Source organism: Cervus canadensis, chromosome 16 (assembly GCF_019320065.1).
Source record: "Cervus canadensis isolate Bull #8, Minnesota chromosome 16, ASM1932006v1, whole genome shotgun sequence".
In the NCBI taxonomy this organism is placed as follows: Eukaryota; Metazoa; Chordata; class Mammalia; order Artiodactyla; family Cervidae; genus Cervus; species Cervus canadensis.
This window is the reverse complement of record NC_057401.1, coordinates 8962234-8986102: the sequence shown is the minus strand read 5'-3', so window position 1 is coordinate 8986102 and position 23869 is coordinate 8962234. Positions and strand designations below refer to the sequence as shown.

The following is a 23869-nucleotide window of genomic DNA, read 5'->3' as shown; positions in this document are numbered from 1 at the left end:
CCCTATTATGGCCTTGGTGTTGGCCTCCCCTCTCTAACAGAAATTGAATGCTTTCTCTGTTACCATCTTACTTGAAAACTCATTGTCACTGATCACTCACTGGTGAAAGCAGCTCACCAGTAACCTTAGTCCCCATCAATCAGTCTGGCATATATGATGGGGCCAAAACCATGTCAGGGTTTCAGGAAGAAGATAAGAGCAAAGAGTACATTACCAATAAGTCGGGACGGTTAACAGCTAAGACAATAGGCTTTTTGGAAATCTTAGTATCTCCTGATACTAAGTGATTTTCTCCTTAGTGATTTTCTTTTCATTTACATGCAATTTAGTATTAAAACTATATTGGCTGCTCTAGCTTCCATTCATTCCTCTTTCCTAAGCCTCCAGTTCTCCAGTCTTTTATGATAGTACCATGTTTGACCATTTTGTTCCTTCTTCACCACCACCACTCCCTTCCTGGGACATAAATCATATTCATTATATTCAATATGTTTGCGAGAAATGGTTGTAGATGGGCTGCCTTTAAAAGTTTTTATGAGTTCTTCTAAACATAAAAGGCAATAAAAACCCCCAATGCTACATGTATTTTAAAAGACATCACTGTTACATGAAATAATTTTGCTTGTGTGTTCCCCAAGGAACTGAAAAGTACACTATAGTCACTATAATCCTGCTGTATAGAGACAGTATCTTCTCCTTATTGTTATGCCTGATACTATCTGTTCAGTATATTATTAAGACCAGAAATCTGTATCTGGAATAATGCATCTGTATTCTCATTTCCCATGAGCACTACAAAGCCAGTACTTTTTCATCAGTGGGCCTTGCAGAATAAGTTCCAAAGCCTGAACAATGGTAAGCTGAGGTTTTGCATTTTGATGTATTCTTCACGTATAGGTGGTGAATACTGGTAAATATGTCTTCCGAAATCCACAACATCAAAGAAAAGACAGGTTCCATCTTCCTGGGCGGGGTACCCTCAGCCCCACGTCCGCTGCGCTAACACAGATTCTGAGGACCTGGCTTCATCGCAGACGGCACCCGAGGCAGAGGCCTGGCCTGTGCACCTAGGACAAGGTAAATATCCCGACCCTGAAAATGGAAAGCCATCCACTTCTCCTGCACGAGCCGGGTGAGGGTTTGGAGCGGGCAGTGGCTGTGGGTGGGGGTGTAGGTTGGCAGTGTTTTCCCCTAGTCGAGTCCTCCAGCCCCTCGACTCGCGGCCCTGCCCTGACCATTGTCCGCACACCTCGTCCTTCCAGCTTCCGGGCCGCGGGCGAGATGATTTGCTGCAGATGACATCAGCCCTGGGCCAACGGTTGGAAGAGCGGAGGCAGCCACCCCGCGAGGATGTGCAGGGTGGTCCTTCCCTCCTCCTCTTCCTCCTCCTCCCCGGCGCCCTGCCTAGTCTCCATATAAAAGAGGCGCCGCCTCCCCGCCCTCTCTCACTCCCGACTCCTCTCCGCCGCGCGCCCTCCGAGAGGGCGGAGGGGGAGGCGGCGCGCAGCGCCAGGAGGAGGGGAGACGCAGGGGGCGGAGCGGAGACAGCACCTTCGGATATAATCCTTTCTCCTGCGGCAGACGAGAGGAGCGGCCGGAGCCGGGCACTTCGCCGAGGCTTAACGGGCCGGCAGGATGGCGACCGTGGTGGTGGAAGCCGCCGAGCCTGAGCCGTCCGGCAGCATTGCCAACCCAGCGGCGACCACCTCGCCCAGCCTGTCGCATCGCTTCCTCGACAGCAAATTCTACCTGCTGGTGGTCGTCGGCGAGATTGTGACCGAGGAGCACCTGCGACGCGCCATCGGAAACATCGAGCTTGGTAAGAGGCCCTGCGCCCCCAGGGGACGCGTTCGGGGAGACGCGCAAACGCGACCCCACCCAGGGCACGACGGCCACCTTTCTCCTCCGGCACGCCCCGCACCCACGCCTTTCCCCGCCACTTACAGCACTCTGTCCAGATTCCTTCTCCGCCCCCCCCTCCCCGGGTTCATTTCGGAGAATAATGCAAATTATTAGATTTGGGACCCAGTGGGAGAGTCTCCTAACCTTGAGGGATCCGTCACTAGGCTGGGTCTACAGATTCCAGCTGGCTACCGCCTCTCCCGCTAGATGAGATGCAGGTGTCAAAGGGGGCAGAGGCTGCAATAAAGCCGCAACCGCAGGACACCAAAGGTGTGTGTGTGGGGGGGGGGCGGGGAACGTTGCAATTACCTCTTTCATCTCCCCTCCCCGCCCCCCCCCCCCCAGCAAAATGCTAGGATTGTCCCTCGTCAGCAGACCCGAGGCTGAAGTACCATGTGCCAGGGTGTGCGTGGGAATCCCTCTAGCCACAACCACCTCAGCTCCGAGAAATGCCTTTGCTGGCTTAAAACCTCTCCATCTTTTCTTCCCTCGGAATGACTAGGCTAGTCTTAGGGCCACGCCCGCTCCCCCCACCCCCCCGGGACGCAGAGATGGAGAACCGCCTGCGCCTCCTTCCCAGACGGCGCCTGCCTCTCTACTGCCCCTGGGGCCTCGGTTGCAGCTTTCTGCAAGGACAATGGGACCCCCAAGTTGCGGGGTGGGGCTTCTCCTTTTAAAAGTCTTTGCCTCGGGAGTGATGGCTTGGGGGTGGGGTGGTGGGTAGGGCCGGCGCCTGGTCCGGTGCGGGCACTAGGAGCGCGCTCTGCAGAGGCCGAATAGCGGTTCGCTGGGAAACCCTGGGCGGGGCCGTAAGGGTCCAGCGGGCGCAGCCTCGGGCGCGCGGACCGACCCGCCCCGCAGCCCCACCCGGGCTGCCGCAGTGCCCCCGCCCGCTGCACCTGCCCCCCGCACTGCGGCGCCCCCACTGGGCGCGGCCGGCCGGGCGTGCGTTCCGCCGGGGCTTGGGGGTGCTGCGTGCCCCCACGTCTGCCTCAACCCGGCTTTGTTGCGCGCGAAGTCCGCGGGTGGGCAGCTCTGTCCTCTGCCTCTCCCTTTCCCCCCGGCATCGCAGACCGCCCCTTCTCCCAGACCGAGGTCGCCAGTCCCTCCGCACCCCAGCCCGCGCTCTATTCCCCCGGGGTGGTGCTGAAGCGCGTCTGCCCCGAGACACCGGCTGGTGGGCGTGGTGCAGCCCGCACTGCGGTCTCTACGGCAGCCCGAGGCGGACAAAGGGCGTTCACGCAGCCCTCGTTCCCCGCGCCCGCCCCCCACTCCCTGTGAAAGACGCAAGAAAAACCTTGTTTTAGATGGAAAAAAAAAAAAAAAAATTAAACTCTAGTGGTCTGCCTCTGCATTTGGAAACGGTCGCCTGTGCCCAGAACAAAAGGCTGCAGGGTGGAGACTCGAGTGGCAGACCTGGTTCTTTTGTTTAACTTTAAAGCACTGGTGTTACTTTTTGCTTAAAAAAAGAAAGAAAGAAATGTGAGCAGAAAGCAGACTTGTTATTTTATTCGGAAAAAAAAAATTGAAGAATAGGCTAGGTCAATAGTGAAATGCCTCATTTGAGCATCTAATACCCCTTCATTTTTCAAACTATAGTCCTTTTAATTTGATCTGTACTAATTTAGTTTATTTGCACATTTTCTCCTTGGGAAATTTCACACATACTGACTTTGGGTGTGGCTGCTGTATGAATCTATGACTTGGGATTTTTTAAAAAATACTATTTGTCAGCACCTTTGCTGGGAAGTAATAATAAAGCAGGAGGTGTGTTTTCTATGTATAAAAGGTGCATAACCACCCGATGTGGTGTGAGGAGGGGGACCCTTATCCCCAGTTTGGAGATGGGGGCCCAGAGAGGCAGGAAGGATAGGGAGACCAGCTCAAGGTCACACCACTCATAAGTGACAGAATGCCGGCATTGCAGCATCACTGGTTTTCTGGCCCTGTTATGATGTTAGTGCAGGACAGGCTAACATCACTGGGAGATCAGTGGTTTTCAGGCCCTGTCATGATGTTGGTATGGGCCGGGCTAACATCACCGGGAGATCAAAGAGCAATTTCTAGAGCTTGCCTTTATACAAAGGCAGAAGTCATCCACTTGTGGGCAGCACCCCATGCAGGGAGGTGGCTCAGCAATCGCCTTCCATGTAATTATCTTCCTGCTTTGTTACTCTGCTGATCACCCTTTTAGTGCCCTATTTCTCAGGGGGTTTATTCAAGCTGCTTCTGTTCGAGGATAAACTAGATTCATCCAAGTTATCGGTCACTGTGACGTGGTCTCGACTATTTTTCACGCTACTGGAACTTAGTGATCAAGTTCAATTTTGTCTTCCTGCCTCTTTTCTTTTTTTAAATTTATTGATGTGTTATGTAGTAGATGTGTTATGTGACGTGGTCTCGACTATTTTTCACGCTACTGGAACTTAGTGATCAAGTTCAATTTTGTCTTCCTGCCTCTTTTCTTTTTTTAAATTTATTGATGTGTTATGTAGTAGATGTGTTATGTAGAAAGGCACAAATCATAAATGAGGTGCTTGGTGAATTTTCACAAAAAGACATACCTGTGTGATCCTGATCAAGAAACAGACATTCCTGGGACCCCCAGAAGCCCCCTCAGGTTTCCTTTTCAGTCAGCATGCCTTCCTGATTTTTCAGTGCCCTGATTTAGTCAGCTTTTTGCAGGGAACTCTGAAATAGCAGTATTGATCCCATTAAGAATCAGCCGAGTGAGTGAGCAAAGCCATTTCCTAAGGCACAGTAACAGATGCTGCTTTTCCTCTGGAGATCACTCTCTTGGGTCCTGGGGTCTTGGATGCAGCTCAAACCACAGGGCCTTCCAGTGCTAAGTGGAAATACTGCTCCGGTAGCTTTTCTGACAGTCAGAGATGACTTAGCAACAGGGCAGGCTGGCTGTTGCCCCGGGCCTGATGTGATGCTTCCTCAGCTCTCAGGTTCCAGCAGGGCCTCCTCCTCCAGAGGTCACTCTGATACCATGGCTGCGGTGGCGGGCGCCCACGGGACCGGTTGTCTGAAGCAAGATGGAGATGCTCCGGGGGTTTGGCCCTGGTTGTGTGCCGCAGCCCTTCCGCAGGGAAAGTGGTTCATCTTTTGCTCCTCTTGCTTGTCTGCCCTCTCATCCTGATGAGGCTCTGCGAGTCTGGAGACCCTGGCAACTTGGATTTTTGCCATTTGATGATTTAAGGCTCTATGGGAAACCCAGAAAATAAATCTGTAGGAAGATGGCGGAAATGCAAGTACATCAGTAGGCCTGAATCAGCCCACCATGGAGGCTGAGTACATGCTTCTTGAAACCTAGTGTTACTGCATCAAACTCGAGGCAGCTCACCTGCACGCAATAAAGCCAATCTACTGACCCTAGGTTGTGGTGAAGGAAAGTGCAGCTTTATTGTAAGATGCTGATATAAGGAGAACGCATGCTCAAAACCCCCGAAACCCCCCAAGGGTTTTCAGCAAAGCATTTTTAAAGGCAGTGTGAGGGAAGGTGTCCCAGAGTGTGTCATCAGCTCATGCACCATTCTCTAATTGAGAATTAGATTGATGATGAGGTGACAAGACTACGTTGGGCTTCCTTGCTGGCTCAGATGGTAAAGACTCCGCCTGCGATGCAGGAGAGCTGGGTTCGATCCCTGGGTTGAGAAGATCCCTTGGAGAAGGGCATGACAACACACTCCAGTATTCTCGCCTGGAAGATCCCCATGGACAGAGGAGCCTGGTGGGTACAGTCCATGGGGTTGCCAAGAGTTGGGCATGACTGAGTGACGGCACAGTACAATAAGACTATGTTAATGAGGACTGTGGTCATCAAGTAGTTCATTTCTGCCATTTGATGGTGATTTTAGCATCTGAAACATAACTTAGGAAATATGCTTCAGATACTAATATCTAGGTATTTCAGAGAGGAACTAAAGCCAAGGGTATAGGGGAGGGGTCTGTCCCAGGAAGGTTCCCTAGGGTCCTGCTTGGTTACACAAGGACAGAAGACCATCATTCGTTTCTTCAGCTGCATTCAAAATGCATAATGTAGGCTCTGGTCATTTCTTAGGTTTGAAACAACAGTCTTTGCTCAGACTGGTCTAGCTTTAGTTAGTTAGTTATGCAGGACTCCATGCCAAACCATTGTCACTCCACCAACTACTCCTTGGCACCTCCTCTGCCCCCTTCCTAATTAGTCTCCAACATAGACTTAACAGTCAGCCCCATTTTTAGCAGAGTCTCCCCTCCTCCAGTTTATTTTGGGACATAGACTACCTACACTCATGTCTTGCAAAACTAATTCTAGAGTCTTGTGAAGTTTTCATTGCTTCATTTTATTTTATTTTTTTAACTAAAACATGTAAAAAACACTAAGTGTCAGTTTGATTTCAATTGCTATTAAGAGTGTAACTTTCCTTTGGTTAACATTGGTAATCAACAGGATTTGTTCATCAGAAAGATAGATCTGTGTAACATCTACTGCCCTGGATTTTTAGATGTAAGTTTTGCTAATTACGCTGTCATTTATTGAATGCTTTCAGTCTAAATTGGTTAAGAGAATTAAGAACCCAGGAAAGAGTTAGGACTTTGTTTCCATTTTGTTTTAACAGGAAAACAAAGGGGTGGTGGGAATGAAAAGAAATGTTGGGGAATGATACATTTATTATATCCATCCATTTTCATACTTTTCATAATCAGAAGGCAGATGGATTTCTGCTTGCGCTGCTTAATTGGTATTATCTACTAAAAGAGTTCTATGATCCAAATATAAGCCAGTCCTCAAACTTAAGGTCATTGAATTGATGAGTCATTGTTAATCTTCTGTAAAGGTTTACCTTTTAAATAAGTTCCAACTTTTACTGCCAATAAATAACTTATTATAAATCACTTCTTTTGCTGGTTTCTAATGTAAAATGCCAGCCAAGATCTAACTTATTTATCATCAAAGCTTTGAAATCATGAACTCTGTGTAAGATGGGCCTCCCTTGCCTGCATTACACAGAACACATAAATTATGAACATCAACTTGTTGGCTTAAAACAAAAGGAAAAAAGCAAATTGAAGGTTAGGTCAAGGGGAAAAAAATAGGAAAACTTTTCTCTAAAAAAGAAAACTTTATTGAATTTAGCATTTCCTTTGTTTTAATTATTTCTTTTATGAGTCTAATCTGACTTCAGATCACTATTTAATATAGTTTTGCAAATAGAATTTTATGGTTGTAGTTAAATAGTATAGGAAATTGGGCAAAAAATGTTCAAAAGTCTATTCCTGAGAGGGAGCAACTAAAGCTCATGGAAAAAAATCAACTTGTCATAAGTCCCAGTAGCAGATGGAACCCGGGTACCATTTCAACACGCAATGCATGGTCGTTTCCTTATGCTTTCTATCTGTTGTTTCTGTCAGGATATAGATTTTAGCCTTTAAATGAGAGGCTTTAAAAAATAATTGTTGCTCTTATTAAATAAGCCTACAAAATGCTTGCATCATCAATAAACTTGGCCAAGTCTAACCTGTGTCAAGTAAGAGGATGTGGCTCTTCTTTATGGTTCACCCTGACTTGGCCTAGGATTCCTGCCTCCTACGCTCCTGCCACACACACCTTTTTTTCCCTCTTTTTTTCATCTGTCAACTTTATGTGCACTTAGCCTTCCCTTAGTGCACTGCTCGCCCTGGAATCAGAACTGAGATGGAAAGGTCCTTTGTTCCCCGCTGGTCATCGGGCTAGAGAGAGATGGTACCAGCTTCCAGGGCTGGAAGCCAGCCCCCGGTCAGGCAGGGAGGTTCTCAGGGTCCCTCACCATAGGCCACCTGCCCAGGGGTGGCAGATGCTCTCTGGGGCCAGTTTAAAAAGTGGAGGTGAGGACTTCCTAGTGGCCCAGTGGTTAAGACTCCATGCTTCTAATGCAGGGTGTGACAGGTTCGATCCCTGGTGGGGGAACTAAGATTCCCTCATGTAGGGGATGGCTGGGAAAAGCGGGAAGTGCAGGTTGATTTCCTCCAACTGGGGGATTTATTTTGCCCCCATCTGAGAAAGCCAGTAAGGGCATAGTCATGACAGATTTGCTGGAGAAGCAAAGGCCCAGGGAGGAACTTGACCTGGCACGGTTTGGGGGAAGGGCCAGAAAATTCCATGGCTTTTCTACTCCCCACCAGAGCCCAGGATGACCTCCTTCTGAAAGCCTCTTCGGAACCTCTTTACCAGCACCCCACTGTCCCCTCCAATCATGAACTCAGGGAGGGGACAATGTAAGAAGAGCCAAAGAAGACTTTTTTTGGTCCTATGAGCTTTAGAGGGGACAATGTAAGAAGAGCCAAAGAAGACTTTTTTTGGTCCTATGAGCTTTAGAGGGTCCACTGCTTCTTAGGCACAAAGGGGAGATACATAAACCAACTGAATGCTGTGAGAGTTTTCATTGAGAGGTACTATTTCCCTTTACTAACATTATCCAGTAGAAGGTACAAAGCAATTACACAGTATTTTCTTTCTAAAATTGGTATAGAAAGTGGCCTCGTTCCAGAATTTTCCTTTTCAACTAAAATAACCGGTAAATCCATTGTAACCTTTATTTTATAAGTGGTAGCAGTGATTATGCATTCTTAAGATGTAATTTGGCTGGAAATTGCTCCCTTGAAAAAGAGAACCAGAATTTTTAATTTCACTGGGCGTATAAAAAAGAGAAATAATCATTTTATCAGTTGTTTGCTAATGGAACTTAAAAATTACTAAATGATTTTTCTACTGTTTCATACTTTTTCCTCTTTTAAGTTACAAATCATAGAAGCAGAGGTTTATGAAAGAGAAAGCAAACATTTAATTGCCTGTGTCATGACAAGTTAATTGAAGCCGAGGGAGAAATGGGAAACAGCAATCTAGAACCAGTCTATGTATAGCCCTGGATGAAGCCATTCAAATAATGTAGCAATTTAGACATTACTTAGAACAAAGGCAGAGAAATCGTGTGAATTTAATTAAAATACATATGTCTCATTATTAACTTGTTGACCCTACTTGACAAGCCAGAAGACAAAGTGGAGCTCAGACCTGGAGCATAGATAATCCAGTCAACAATTTCCAATTAAGCAGTTCAGACAGGGGCTTGATGATTTTCCACGCTAGCTGAATATATAGAATATATATGTGGAAGTCAAATATTTTAATGAATTCAGACCTCTTCACCTGTCAAGCTTTCTGTGGAACAAAAAGGAAACCTCTTTATCAATTCTGCATGAAAAAGATTCACAAAGTCACAACATGCCTTTCTTGTTAAAATTTTAAGTGTTCCATTAGCACAAATGCAAACTGAGGCTGTTAATGTTTCCAGGGAGACCCATAAAATTCTCCCTTATAATTTAGCCTCTCTTTAGGAATGTTAACTCTTGCACACCTGAATCCTTCCCATAGATTGTATGAGAAATATCTACCTCTATTTAGTGGATGGACATCTATTTGAAAATATTTCTCATAATTTGGAAAGGTGTTTGGTGTATCATCTGAAGATATTTTAGATGTATAGTCAACTCAGTTTACAGAATCTCTGTAGTTTGTGTGTGTATTTACAGTGATTCTCTGCAGAATAGGAAAACTGAACAAGATTTAAATAGGGGTAAATGCAGATATACTTTAAGGATTTAAGAGGTATGTTTAAGTAACATACTGCCATTTGTACTCCCAAGTCTGGATGCATGACTAAATGACCAGCAAAAATGATTAAAGATCAAGTGTTTATTTAGAGACAGTTCACCTGTGTGATACACAGTCCCTGCCTTTGGTAGATAGAGAGTAAATGATTGCCCTTCCAGAGGTTTGTTTCTGGAGGTTGAGGATGCTCCACGCAGGGGTAGAGTCAAGGATACTGCCTACATAATGATTCTCCCACGAGCCATCTATTTGGGAAGATATGAAAATACACTCCAGAGTTCTGTGACCCCTCAGTTTTGCCTGGCCCTCCCCTCTCTGCTGTCCTCCTGGTTCCCCTCTAGCCGCCTCTTTTGGAAGGTCAGGAGAGAGGAGGGAGGGAGGGCATCAGCTCTCCTTACCCCATGTTCCCCTCACCCCAGCTTCCAGCCTTGTGAACTCTTATGGGAATAGACAGTTCACGGCCCCCAGCTCTGTAGAAGTTTATAAAGTATAAAAAGTTGCCACATCTCTTTGCCTCTGGATAAGAAAACGCAGACAACTAACAATTGTGAATGAAAGAACTGTCTGCCAAGCTAGTTAGCTGAATGCCTGGGAGGACAGATAGGCCAGATCTGCCTTCTTAGCAAAGATAGCACACATTTTGACTGATATCCAGGGGTTGAGAAATCAAGGTCAAAAATGGGAGGAGTAAAGAAGAGTAACCAGATAGGCATACAAAATGCACATGCACACTGCGAAAACCTTTAAAAACAGACATATGGACTTGAATGCCACCCCCCATATTTACTTCCCACCCTCATCCTCCGTTTTCTAGCCATGTACAAGTGGACCATGGGAAAGCCAGCAATTGTCTAGTAGCCCCCTAACTGCTACGGAGCTCACCGTCTTCCTGTCCTTTCTGCTCCCTCTCAGGAGTAAAGCCTGTCATTTTCCTAATAGCTGTTTTCTTTTACTCTTCCAGAAGAGCTGCATTTACATGTTATGAGGGGCAGAAGTTCAGTCCGCACTGCTAGTTATCCTTCCCCTGTGGCCTGGTGGGGAGAGCTCCCCCGCCCTCCCATTTTGTGGGTATCCACTGCTGGTCACCAAGCTCTTCAGCAAAAGAGTCTCCACTCCCTTCCTTAAAGCCTGAAAAATGCTACAGTGATGTTTTCCAAACCACAGCGAAATGACTAACTGTCATTTCTGTCATCTGTCTTCCTTTCCTTCCTTAGGAATCCGATCATGGGACACAAACCTGATTGAATGCAATCTGGATCAAGAACTGAAACTTTTTGTATCCCGACACTCAGCAAGGTTCTCTCCTGAAGTTCCAGGTGAGGCTTTCAGTTCTGTAGTAGTCAACCTAGAATTTGAAAGAAACAGACCCTTGGCTGGAAAGCTTTGCCTGGGGCATGGAAAAGACTTCCTTTTATTGCTAAAGGGATTCTCTGTGTTTGTTATTATCAACTAGGTGAGCAAGAAGCCACCTTTTAAGAAAGTCAGCTAACTCTTAATTTGTCATTGTGTGGGTTTCTATTTCGTGGAGTCTTAGAAGATTTTAAGTTCCAGGGTAAATTTTTAAATTTCATTCTTATCTCACTGTACTCTGAGCTTAAGAGATTGTACTCTATTTAAATGTGAATTTTACTCACATGAAGTTATGAATACAAATTGGATGCTCTCAGAATTCCATAAGCACCCTCCCTCTCAAGAAAATGAAATATGTGTGTGCATTTCTGTATTTTTTATCTCAACGAAATATGTATCATTATTTCATCATTGCATTATCTCCCACTTAGTGTGGGTAAAAGAGTCTGGAATTCCAAACTACTGTTAAGATAGCCTTTCTTTCAGAGATGAAAATGAATACTACTAAATAATTAAAGGTAAGGACACACAAATTTGTCATTTATGAAGATGCTGCTGCTAACTAGCTACTTCACTGAGGAGGTAGTCAGACTCACCCACCTTGTCTTCCTCTTGTGAGGGTGACCCATGCTTCTCCCACTTGGTCACATTTGAGGATTACGAACAGAGTTACTGGTCTGTAAAGACTCTCAACCTGGGGTGTGTCTCTCAAAAGTTCTGCCATTGATCTATCACAGTTGCCATTTGGCATTTTATTTCTTGAATATCACCTGAATTTTATGTAAAATAGAGACTGCTCTTTTCTGTCTTTATGATTTTGTTGTATGATTGCAAATTTTATTGGCATTGATAAAAAATCAGCAATGAAGTTCAGCCATTTTGACTGATTACATCATATTCCATTGGGCTTCTCTGATAGCTCAGCTGGTAAAAAAATCCACCTGCAATGCAGGAGGCCCCGGTTTGATTCCTGGGTGGGGAAGATCCCCTGGAGAAGGGATAGGCTACCCACTCCAGTATTCTCGGTTTTCCCTGGTGGCTCAGATGGTAAAGAATCCGTCTGCAATGTGGGAGACCTGGGTTCAATCCCTGGGTTGGGAAGATCCCCTGGAGGAGGACATGGCAACCCACTTCAGTATTCTTGCCTGGAGAATTGCCATGGATAGAGGAGCCGGGTGGGCTGCAGTCCATTGGGGTCGCAAAGACTCAGACGTGACTGAGCTACTAAGAACAGCACAGCAGTACCACATTCCATTAGCCTTTTACGCCCGAGATTTGAAGCCACTTACAGAATGTCAGCCTCTTCATGCATCACACTTGACTGCAGCAATACGCCCATGAGACTGGAATCATTCTTCTCGTTGAGTTTGATCTTAGAATAAAATCCCATACTTTTCAGCCATCAAATGAATCATAGCTTTCAAGCATGGAGTTGAGTAAATGTTTTAAGAAAAACTTAACAAGAGCTGGTTCATTAAAAGTTAAAATTGCTGCAAAGCCATGTGAAAACCAGCTCTTAAGTAACTTTGCATTGAGGCAAAAAGAGAATGGTCCAGAGCACGTGATTTGCTGACATTAAGGTACAGTATGTCGTCGTTTTTCTCGTTGTTATGTTGTATTTTTATGTCCTACACATTTCCATGACTTTAAAAATCATCTTATGAAAAGAAAAATAAGGAAAGTATCCTTTTCCAACAAGTATATTTCAAAATGTAAAATTCAAGCTTTTATCCTCTCTCTGTAGGTTGTTCTGGCTTTCTTACTATGACTTTTTGGGCTTTTTTTGGTAAATGAATCCTGTGGTGCTCACTGTGTTCATTCAAACTTGGATTGACTTTACAGAGTGACAGTGTATTGCAAAATGAAAGGCTGCAAGAATTTCTAAAGAATGAACCAGAGACCTGGCATTACTCTTGTGGACTAGGAAGTTCTGGTCCCCCAAACTGCTGCTTTAGCCCATCTACCCCATTATCCCTCTTTTTCCTGCTGAAACCTCCAGTAAGGATTGGTTTCCTGCCTAGTTCTAGCAGTGCTACGCTAGGCTGTGTGTCCAGAGCTTGGCCCCTGGACACACAGCACCTTCCCATTCTTGCCAACTCCCAAGGAGATGTTACGAGCTTCCCTGTGCAGGGCTGGGCCTCTCTCTGAAAACCAAGTGTCTAGAATGCAGCCCATGAGCGTGAGGCCCTGTGAGCCTTCCCCTTCAGAGTGGGGTGGAGGTTTCTAACTAAGACTACCACAGATGATAAAAGCACACATCGGGTTCAGTTCAGGTAAGTGAGTGTGTTTTAGAGAGAAGAGATGTTATCTTGGAGGAGGATGCAAAATTGGGCTGAGCAGATATCATAGGGTGACCACTGGACCAAAGGAAGTCTTTAGCTTTTCCTAAACTGATTGAAGGGTTTTATGGGAAATTTTGAGATCAGTTTTTAAGTGGATCCACATGTAGTGTCTCTTCCCCACTCCTGGTACTCGTAGAAGCTGAAGCATGTACCTCAAACTCATAAATGGAGTCAGCTGAACCTCTGCACTTAGAGTTTCAAGAATCTAAGTTAAATGAGTTTAGGCCTGGAACAAAAGGAAGGTCAAATCTTTAAAAATAAATGAATAAATAAATAAATAAATGAAGCTTTTCTTTGGGACTTCCTTATGGTCCAGTGATTAAGACACATTTCCACTGCAGGGGGCATAGGTTCAATCCCTGGTCAGGGAACTAAGATTCCTCATGCTGTATGGTCAAAAAAATAAAGGGGAAAAAAAAGTTGTTTCTTCAGCCAGTTAAAACAAAAAAAACCTAGATAGCACCTATGGTGTGCCAGGCACTGTGGGATGGGGAAGGGTGAACACACAGTGATGACAAAAAACTATAAAACCGTCACTACTTTGCTTACTCTTATCTTCTTGTGAGAAGAGCAGACATTTAACAGTCACAGACAGGCTAGCATAAAATTGCAGTCTGCATCATGTCCAAATAGTTTTTGTTTCCTTTTGTTTAGGCTAGCAGAGTTATTACATTCATTGTCCGCTCTGACACAAGTGTAGTGGCAACGGGAACCTGCAGACTTGATTCAGGACCCCCGTGGATAGCAGAGTCAGTGAATGCTTAAGTCTCTTATATGAAATGGCTTCATATTTGCGTGTAACCTATGCACATCCTCTCATAGTCTTTAAATCATCTCTCAGCCGTGTCCGACTCTTGCGATCCCGTGGACTGTAGCCTACCAGGCTTCTCCGTCCGTGGGATTTTCCGGGCAAGAATACTGGAGTGGGTTGCCATTTCCTTCTCCAGGAGATCTTCCCGACCCAGGGATTGAATCTGGGTCTCCCGCATTGTAGGCAGACGCTTTACCGTCTGAGCCACCAGGGAAGTCCTTAAATCATCTCTAGGTTACTTTATAATACCTAATACAACGTGTATTGTACAACCTAAAAGCTATGCAAATAGTTGCAAGCCTGTGGCAAATTCCAGTATCGCCTTTTGGAACTTTCTAGAATTAAGTATATATTTTCAATCCTCAATTGGTTGAATTTGTAGAGAAGAATCCTGTGAATATGAAGGCCCAGCTGTAGATGGGGAACTAGGATTGCTCTTCTGCCTGTTTTACACTCATGTTGTTATACCTCTATTGCTGTTTTTAAGAATTGGCGATCCCTTATAGAAGACTGGTGATAGCCTCCAGGGCAGGTGATAGATTACGCGGCGGCACAACCAGATTTGTGCTTGTGCTCGTTCAACCCTTGCACTAGTTTTTAAGATGGTCTTGAGATTCAGTTGGCCTGTTTCTTGAAGACTGCAGGTCTTGTGGAATAGTTTAGTCATCTTGAACAAATATCCTTTGAGCAGGATGCTGGAATGTGTTACTTTCTCGGCAGAAGGTGAGGGTCGTCTACTGAGTGATGAGGTCATGAGTCCTCCAGTTCCCCCGAATGTGAGCCCTGGGGTTGCCAAGTGCTGTCCGCCTCTGGTATACTCTCCTTCTTGGAATGGCCAGTCATCTAGGGCCATCTTACTCTCTCAGAGCTGTTGCAGCATTGACTTCCTAAAAATCCTTCAACAGGTGTCTGTGTGGCAGGGGCTGGTCTCTGCTGATTAGCCCTGGTATACCACCATTCTTGGCCACATCTAACTAAGGTGGACTCAAGTGAGACCAGCTTTCTTAAGAGAAAAGGTTAGGTATTGTCTGATGAACACTCCCCAGTGTTCTCACTCAAGCCAAGGTTCAACAATTGAGTCTTTTCACAAGAGAGCAACAATCTTATATTTCCTTATGTGTACAAATTCAAATACTGTCATAAATTTTTAAAAAATTTTTCTATGTATTTTTTTTGTACCTTAATCATGCTGGATGAGAATCATTTTGATAAATCTTATCATGAGAATTGAGCTAGGTTTACCATGCTGAATGGAATTTATTTCACCCTCCATTCCTATTTGCTTCTCTCCCTAACTTAACTTTAGATCTATCTGCCCCTAACAGCAGAGAGGGGATATGGAAAGTGTCCCATGATTTCCTGTATTAGACATCATTTCAAAACAACAAACAAATACAAATGATTCCTAGGACGAGGGACACCAGAATGAAAATTAATTTCAATCTTTTTTCCCCCATCATTTTGCTACATCTGTCTGCTATAATAATTAAACATTTTTGTTAACCCAGATCCTCACCAGCAACATAATGCAGAGTCTAGATCCTCGCTCTGAAAGTTATTTGCTGTAGGATCTCTGACAAGTTACCTAACCATCCTGTGCTTCAGTTTGTTGTTTGTGAAACAGTGATGATCACTTCTACCTCATAGTTTTTTTGAGTATAGAATGAATGAATTTGTGCCAAGATCTTGAAATGGTGCTTATCACACAGTAAAACAATACGTGTAAACTAGTATTAAAATTGTCTCCCTTGGTGAAAATCTATCGGATTTGTATATTTGCTGATTATTGTTATCTAGGGGAAGTGGTGGCTTTATATACTGGCTGGCTTCCTTTTTGTAGTAATTAAAAAAATGATTTCATGGTGTTCTGTAGAGAAGCAGTTGCCCTCAGCATTATCAGAAGGCACACGGCTGGTTGCTGGTTTTGCGCAGGGACAGCAGCGTTGCAGGGCTGAGTTTAGGAAAGTCCTTTGGGTGTGAGAGCAAAATGGAGGAGATGCTTTAAGGTGCTGTCATAGCAGGACCTGAGGGCACGGTTGAAGACTGTTTGCAAAATGGTCCCGTCCCTGCCTATGCTGATGTGAGCACAGGTGCTCGCTGGCTTTCCTGCCGTGATAATACCTCCATGGGTAACATCTTCTGATCCTTCCTGTTCTTGTTTCTCTCTTCTCTCCAAACAAGTGACTACAGATTTTGCTAGTTTTAAGAAACTGAGATTTCTTGTGGTTCATTTTCTTAGTCAACTGAATAAATAGTGAGACCTTGGCATGTTTACATTTTGTCACTAGCTTTACAACCCCTAGATCACATTCACAAAAAGCTTTATGTGGTGTGATTGCCCTTGTGATATATGTATGGGTGGTTCTATTTAAGAATCCGTGCCTTTTCTCTGGAAGGTAAATAAACCACAGATTTGTGCTGAGTGACTGCTAAAAATATCTGGCCTCAAGATTGCTTTTTGATGGAGAATTGAAATCAAGCCCTTTGAATTTAACTCATGTGAATCCCCTCCTCCCTTTGACATTAATGAGGCAAGGATTTACATTTGCCAGTAGACTGATAAGAAAATACTAAAATGCTCTTAGAAAAGGTCTAAGAATGTTTGCAGTCATCTTCTTCCTCTGTCTAGACTTGTATGTTTAGTCTGTCATTGTACAGAATTATAGCCTAATTGTATGTGCCTAGAATACATCAACCCCTCTATGACAGCCAGTAATGAATGTGTTTTCAGCCCTGCTCCTAACCTTTGAAAGATAAAGCACACAACTATACTTTCACTTGCATTTGAGAGGCTGACTTAACCCTTGTGATTTCTGAGTGAAAGCAGACGCTTTATCCTCCTGTTTTCCCTTTTAGCACACACACAGGTTCAGGCACTTGCCCACAGACCCATCAGGTTCATCTTTTCTCATTGCATCATCATTCGAGGTTATAGGAAGAATCCTGGTCTTAGAAGAAACATGGCAAATAAAGAGCCTTATTTTTGTGGAAGTAACCAGACCTCTGTTTAACATCCCTGGAGGTCATTGCCGCCCGCCTGGGAAGGGGACTCCCATTTTAATGCAAATTGCTCGCCTTTCTTTGTGCGCCCCCTGCCCTCAGCCTTCCCAGCCCCTCCTGCTCTGTGCTCCCGCCCCAGTGCTCCCATTCACACGCTGCAGCAAACCTTGCCTGCTAGCCCCCACTTGCATTCCTTTGGAACAGTGAGAGGTCCAGACTTTCCGAGGAGAAGATCCAGAATTTGGTAGTGTATGCAATACTAGGCGCTAATTCCTGTGAGGTTTACAATTGGCTCAACTTTGAGATTTAGCGATCCTTTATATTCATAGGTCCTTATAGTGCACATGATTTTTTTTCTCTTCCTGGTGCAGGTGTGGTCAAAGGAATAAAATGATGTTTCATTGCCCTGTGCAGCACCGTCATTCCCCAGGGCTGTTAATGAAGGCTCATTCAGGCCATCCTGGAAATACCCATTCATCTCACTTTTTTTTAAGTCAAAAGGATGCTTTACTTTGCTGGCCATAATGGCTCTCAAGCGGTTCCTCATGAGCAATGTGGAGCCACTCAACACAGGCAAACACAGGCAGGAGGGGACCAGAAAATTGGCTGCTTGGGCCCCGTAGCCATTTGGGGGATCGTCAATAGCCCCGCCATTAAATCCGACTAAGTGCATCTGAGAACAGCTGCTCCCGTCGCCCACCAAGGACGGCATCTTAACGCTGAATGTCAGTGCTTTTGTCTTCATTTCCAGAGACCAGAGAGCCCTGGTTTTTTGCTAGATTTGTTGTGGTGGTGGATGGGTGTTCGTTTGTTTTTTAAAGCTAGCCACCACAGCCAGCGGCTCAAGTCCCCTTAGTTTTTTAGTGCCTGCTTTTGTGTGTTCTCTGTAGGGTATTTTGTTCGGCATCTATGAAAACAGGCTGGAAAGAATGGTGGGAGATGAGGGATAAAGCATGAACTTTTAAAGCTTTTTTTTAAGAAGAACATCTTTTTTTTTTTTAAGAAGTCAGGTCATATTTTTGAGTGTTTATTAAGAAGCCAGGAATTGTAAAGGGATCCACGGAAGAATTAGGTATCCCCGCTGGTCATAATTTAGTTAGGAAGAGAAGTCATTTACAGCTTAAAAGGAACACAAACAGCGCTTCCCTCATTTAAGACCTGTGTATGCGAGGGCAGATTGAGTCCAGTTCCTAAAGAGGAGAGAGGGTGAGAAATGGAGATCATAGCAAGCATTGCATTTTGATTGTTCAACCACAGATTTAGTCACAGTGACAAAGGTTACCCAGGTACCAGCACCCCCACCCCAGCCGCAACCCGAGCCTAATTAAATGTTGCCCGGGCAACAGCAGGCATCCAAGCATCGTGCCCCAGGGCTGACGCCTTTGGTTTTCTCGGCTGCGGTCTATGGGTGATTTCTATTGCATGTGAAGTCAGATTTCCTTGGTCCTTGAGAAATGTGAGAAAGTAAGACGTGTCCCTGGGGAAGAGCCCTTAAAAACGGACCATGGGGATGGGAGAGATGAACATCAACATGAGACGAAAATAATGTTTTATTTTATTTTGTTTGTTGAAAATAATGTTTTAATAAGCTGTTTCAACCAGTGTCAAAGACTCACCTCCAGTCAGGGCTGGTAAGGGGACTGCTGACCAAAAATGCAACCCTACATATGATTTAAAAATAAGATTATCTAAGTAATAATGAACACTAAGGCCCAGGGAAGGTGGCATTTTGTGGGAGGTGGCTCCTTTCCCCAGTTACAGCATCTGTCATTTTAAAGACACCAACTGAATTGCTTCTGAAAATTGCTTTGTGCAGTTGATTGCCTGAGGGGTTGAGATAAAATATGAACATCCCGAGGGCTGCCTGCATTTGGAAAGCCCTCTAAACCTGCCCTTTGCTGGCCCTTTCTTTTCTTAATCAAACTGATTCTCATTGGAGTCTGAGTAAGTGAGGCACAGTGGAGCATTTTGGACCAAATTGTTAGATTCCCTGTTTGTGTCTCCCAAGAATAGTCTGGGGAAGGGACAACTGCTCCCCTGAGGGGGCATTGCATCTCGATGCACCTTGCCCCTAGGATGCTACTCCATATAGATGATGCTTTTTGGTTGCTGAAATGTTAGTCAATGGAAATGTCACATTTGGAGAAGTACTCGATAGCAATTAAATCGAAGATGAGATATTTAATAAATCCTGCATCTCAGGCTGATGACACTGTCTTGGTACAGAGCTCCTCAGCCCTTGAGCAGTTGTTTTCTGCTTTCTAAATTCTTATCTGAAGATTGAGACCTGTGTAAAAGACCAGCAAAATAGGCGTGAAAACTGATTGATGGGACTCCTCTCTTTTAATGTTTGTGTGCGTGCATGAGAGAAGGAGAGAGATGGAGAGAGGGGTATCTTCTCATGGGGCTTCCCAGGTGGCACTAGTGATAAAGAAGCCACTTTGCCAGTGCAGGAGACACAAGAGAGGCAGGTTCAGTCCCTGGGTCGGGAAGATCCCCTGGAGGAGGGCATGGCAACCCACTCCGGTATTCTTACCTGGAGAATCCTGTGGACAGAGGAGCCTGGCGGGCTACAGTCTATGGGGTCTCAAAGAGCTGGACAGGACTGAAGCAACTTAGCATACTGTAATGTTGCATCCTGAAGCATGCGCGCATACCTTATATATTCTAATTGATTGGAAAGGAGATAATCTTTTCACATTATATGGTATGTCTTTTGAGAAGGTACCCTAGTATCAGCCAATCTCATTAAATATTTACATGGTATTTCCTGCTTCAAGACACAGTTCCAGTTCCTAGTTCTGCAGGCCGTAAAAAGTGTATGTAACTGGGCTGCGGGGAGGGGAAAAAAAAAAAAAAGTGTATGTAAGACTGTCCCTGGGACTTGTTTACAACTGAGCATGAAAATAAGATAAACAGAATAAGCTAGGGTATAATAATATGCAAATGAGAATTTTGCAAGCGAGAACCCTCCTGTAAATTTTTTTGTTCAAGCTATCTTTTTAAAATATACATGCATAAAAATATGCACTAAAATCATATTACCTATACAAATTGAGGCATAAGTACAACAGATCTAATGCAGTGGATTCCTTCTGTGATCAAGGAATTTGGATTCATACTGAATTAATTATACCCTATTTGGGAGCTACATTTTAAGGCCTTTAATTATGAAAAGATTGAAAATTTTAGGATGCTTCCCCTTCCCCCCCAAAATTTCTGTGAGAACAGAACTGCTGAACAGAATGTAAAGGCTTGATTTCAAGATTGTCTTCATCTTTGAGAGCTGGAAAATTATCCATTGGCAGACTCAAGCCACTTGAGAGAGATTGTGAAAGTGAACGGTTTTATGGAAATAAATCTGAAGTAATTGGTTCACTGCTCCAGGCCAGAATGGACACTTCTGAGAGAGCAGGGAGGGGATGTCTGTTGTGAGCTGCTTCCCAGGACCAACCCTGACCCCCCCACCTCCGAGTCCTCTAAGCTTGACCTAGTCGGCAGTTCTGGGCCACACCTGAAGTTACCGTTGCCCATGCAGCTCTGAAAAGTTGCTGCGCGGCCTTTGCCTTGCTCGCAGAGCTGAGGGGCTAGACTAGACTAGGGCTTCCCGGGTGGCTCAGTGGTAAAAAATCTGCTTGCCAAGCAGAGGCACTGGCTCAGTCCCTGGGTTGGAAGATCCCCGGGAGAAGGAAATGGCAACCCACTCCAGTGTTCTTGCCTGGAAAACCCCACAGACAGAGGAGCCTGGTGGGCTACGGCCCATGGGTCACAGAGAGTGACATGATCGGCGCTGAAACAACAACAAAGACTAGATTAGGGAATCTGAAGCTTCTTTCTGTCTGCCATTAGTCCTGTAAAACTTTAACAGAGAGCCAGCAGGAAAGAATTTCATGGTGAAATAAGCCTGAGAATTTATAGCAGATCTTATTTTTTGAGGAGCCATGAAGTATGTAGCTGCATGTCAATAAACTTGTTCAATTTTGTATAACCATAAATTTCCTTTCCTGTTGGACATGCCACTTCTCCTACTACTGTCTCCCAGGGATCTTGATTTCTGTAGAACACAATTTGGGAAAGGATGGACCAAGTGATCTCTGAGTTCCTTCCAGATTCATATTCTGTGATTCATGAACTTTTACTAAATTGTCTCTACTCTGAAATGTAGAAGGGAACTTGTCCTATTCGCTGTCTAGCTTAAAATGGTTTTTAATCCAGGTTTTAAAATGTCAGTGAAAGAATTTAGTTTAGAAAATCTGCCTGTTGCGTTTGCTGGGATTATTCATTTTTAGGTGAAGATGCACAGCTTTATGACACTTCAACTAATTTCCCAGTTTGTGAATTCTTGGCCCTTGGTTTTTCCCATCTGTCCGTACCTTTCCAGACAGACCCAACAAGACGGAACTTAATTGTGTTTGCACAGTGCCAAACACCTGCGTGGAAAGTATTTCGAAAGTCGAATTCTTGAGTGTGTCTACGTAATGCCAAATGGGAAATAGCTACATTTTTTTCCCATTAAAATTAGAATTTCCACGTTGATGTTTGGTGCTGCACTGAGCTTCAGATTATTTTCTTATTCACACATCTTTGGGAGGAGGCTGAAGACTGAACCTCCTGAGTTCTGGGGATCATCTCTAGGTTGTGTGTGTTAAAAGTGCCAGGGACCTTGTTTGTTCTGGATAATTGAGGATGGCCTGCATTTTAATATGCATGATCAGCTATGCATATCGTGTCCTGCGAACCATCAATTAGCACAACACAGTTTCACAAGTCAGTGCATGCAGATATGAACACCCTTGGGAAGCAATGCTCAAATCATTACTGACAGTGTGCAGCTTGCATACAGGTAATCATGATCAGAAAGCCATGATTATCCAGAAGGAAAAGTGATTTTTATGGTAATGTGTCATGTGGTTGACTCTTGGTATCTAATACCTTTGAGGTAACAATTTCAGTTTTAACCTCTCCCTAATTTGATCATGTTTGCAAAAAATGTTTAATTCACTCCCTATGACCTACATGTAATTATTATTTTTACAACAAACCTTATAGAGTGTTCTAAACCCAAATGAAATAGTCTTTGTACCAAGAACATTATTGATAATATCTCTATGGATGATAAGAATTAAGAATGGTGGTGTGGTTAATCAAATATTCTAGGTAAGAGAGACTTGCCAATAATTCCTTATATTCCAATAATAAAAGATTATACTTTTTTCTTTTTTTTGCAAATTTTAGAATCTAATTATACAGTCCTTTCTTTAATATATACCCTGAAATGTATCTAGAATTGACTCAGAATTCCTAAACCAAATTTGTTTCCTTAGCTCAGGATATGTTTAAACTATTTATTCAAAACATGCACTTAGAAATCTGTTGTTCCCTTTTCCTTCTGATTATGGTGATATTTTCAAAGGAGGTTTTTAATAACTATTGTACTTTGGGGGCAAATATTTGGTATTTTACTGGAGCAAAGGCCAAGAAAGTTGCACTTACACAAGAGAACACACTTTGCCTCCTACTTGGAAACCAAACTCAGAACACTCTAGGTGAGCTTTCCTTAGATGATTTGGGAGCAAAACACTAGTGGTCACTGCACTGTCCACATAGGGGAGTGCTGATCAGAAGCAAATTTTTGTTACTGAAACATTAGTGAGCAAACCATTTACATTGAGTTGTCCAAATGGCTACCTCAATACCAATGTGATTGTCTTTCTATATAAAACAGCGATTTCCCTGGAGATTATACTGATTCTTGAAAAGAGTCATTGATTCTAAATACTGCAGTGGAACTCAGAACTGCTGTAAAGAAAGAAGGGGAGTGTGAAGAAAGAAAGGATGGCAAACTTTAGGTAGCTTTAAAAAAATGTGATTTTGCAAAATATGCATGGGCCCACTGCATTTACATTGTCCTGTTACATATACAGCCACTCGGCTCCTAAGTCCCAAGCGCTTTTCCTCTCTGCTTCCTCTGTCTCATGATACGAAAACATGATTTCTTAGAGAACTGTCTTCTCCATTATACCATTTTCCTCCTAATGAGCTAATAAACACAAAAACCCAACCAAGTAAAGGAAATGAGAAGTGAGGTAATTTTTAAAAGGCTTAATGCCTATGCTTTAAGGTTATCTGGAATAGCTTTACATCCCAGGAATAGGTTGCGCCCCTAAAGTCATGTAACATGTATGTGCACGCGTGCAATTAATTACATGTGTGCCGCTTCCCAGGTGGCACTAGTAAAGAACCCGCCTGCCAGGACAGAAGACATAAGAGATGTGGGTTCAGTACCGGGGTTGGGAAGATCCCCTCAAGAAGGGCATGGCAATTCACTCCAGTATTTTTGACTGGAGAATCCCATGGACAGAGGAGCGTGGCGTGCTGCAGTCCATGGGGTCACAGAGAGTTGGATACAACTAAGGTGACTAAGCATGCACATAGGAATGACTTTGCTTTTGTATTATTTGAAAACCATCTTTTCCATTTAAAGGTACATGCCAACAGCCATATAAATGCCTTTTAGTGAAAAAGTGACTATTTCATGGGGGTTCACCTCCTTTACTTCTATTGTTTTATCAACTTCTATTGTTTTATCATCTGTATCGCTCAAGCCTTTTTTCCCAATCTAATATCATCTATTTCCCCAGTTTCTCTTTTCTTTTTCTTCCCCTTTTTCCCAGTATGCCCCTCCCCACTCTCCAATCACAGTCTTCTTTTCTACCAATAATGCTGGTATGAGTTATTTTAAAACCTCTAACAAGATCATTGTCTTGAAAAAAAGCATTATATTGTGTACTCGTTATACATATTATTACATGTCTTATTTTTTAAAAT

At 44.0% G+C, this 23869-nt stretch overlaps 1 protein-coding gene across 1 annotated transcript in view; it reads left to right on the top strand.

The window, feature by feature from the left end:
• The first annotated feature begins 1407 nt into the window (after nt 1–1407).
• Nucleotides 1408–23869, top strand: part of MAP1B (microtubule associated protein 1B) — a 93542-nt gene continuing 71080 nt past the window's right edge. The window contains exons 1-2 of the mRNA XM_043489249.1: nt 1408–1819; nt 10753–10854. Coding sequence (XP_043345184.1) covers nt 1636–1819; nt 10753–10854 — 286 coding nt within the window. The 5' untranslated portion in view covers nt 1408–1635. The remainder of the gene's footprint in view (nt 1820–10752; nt 10855–23869) is intronic.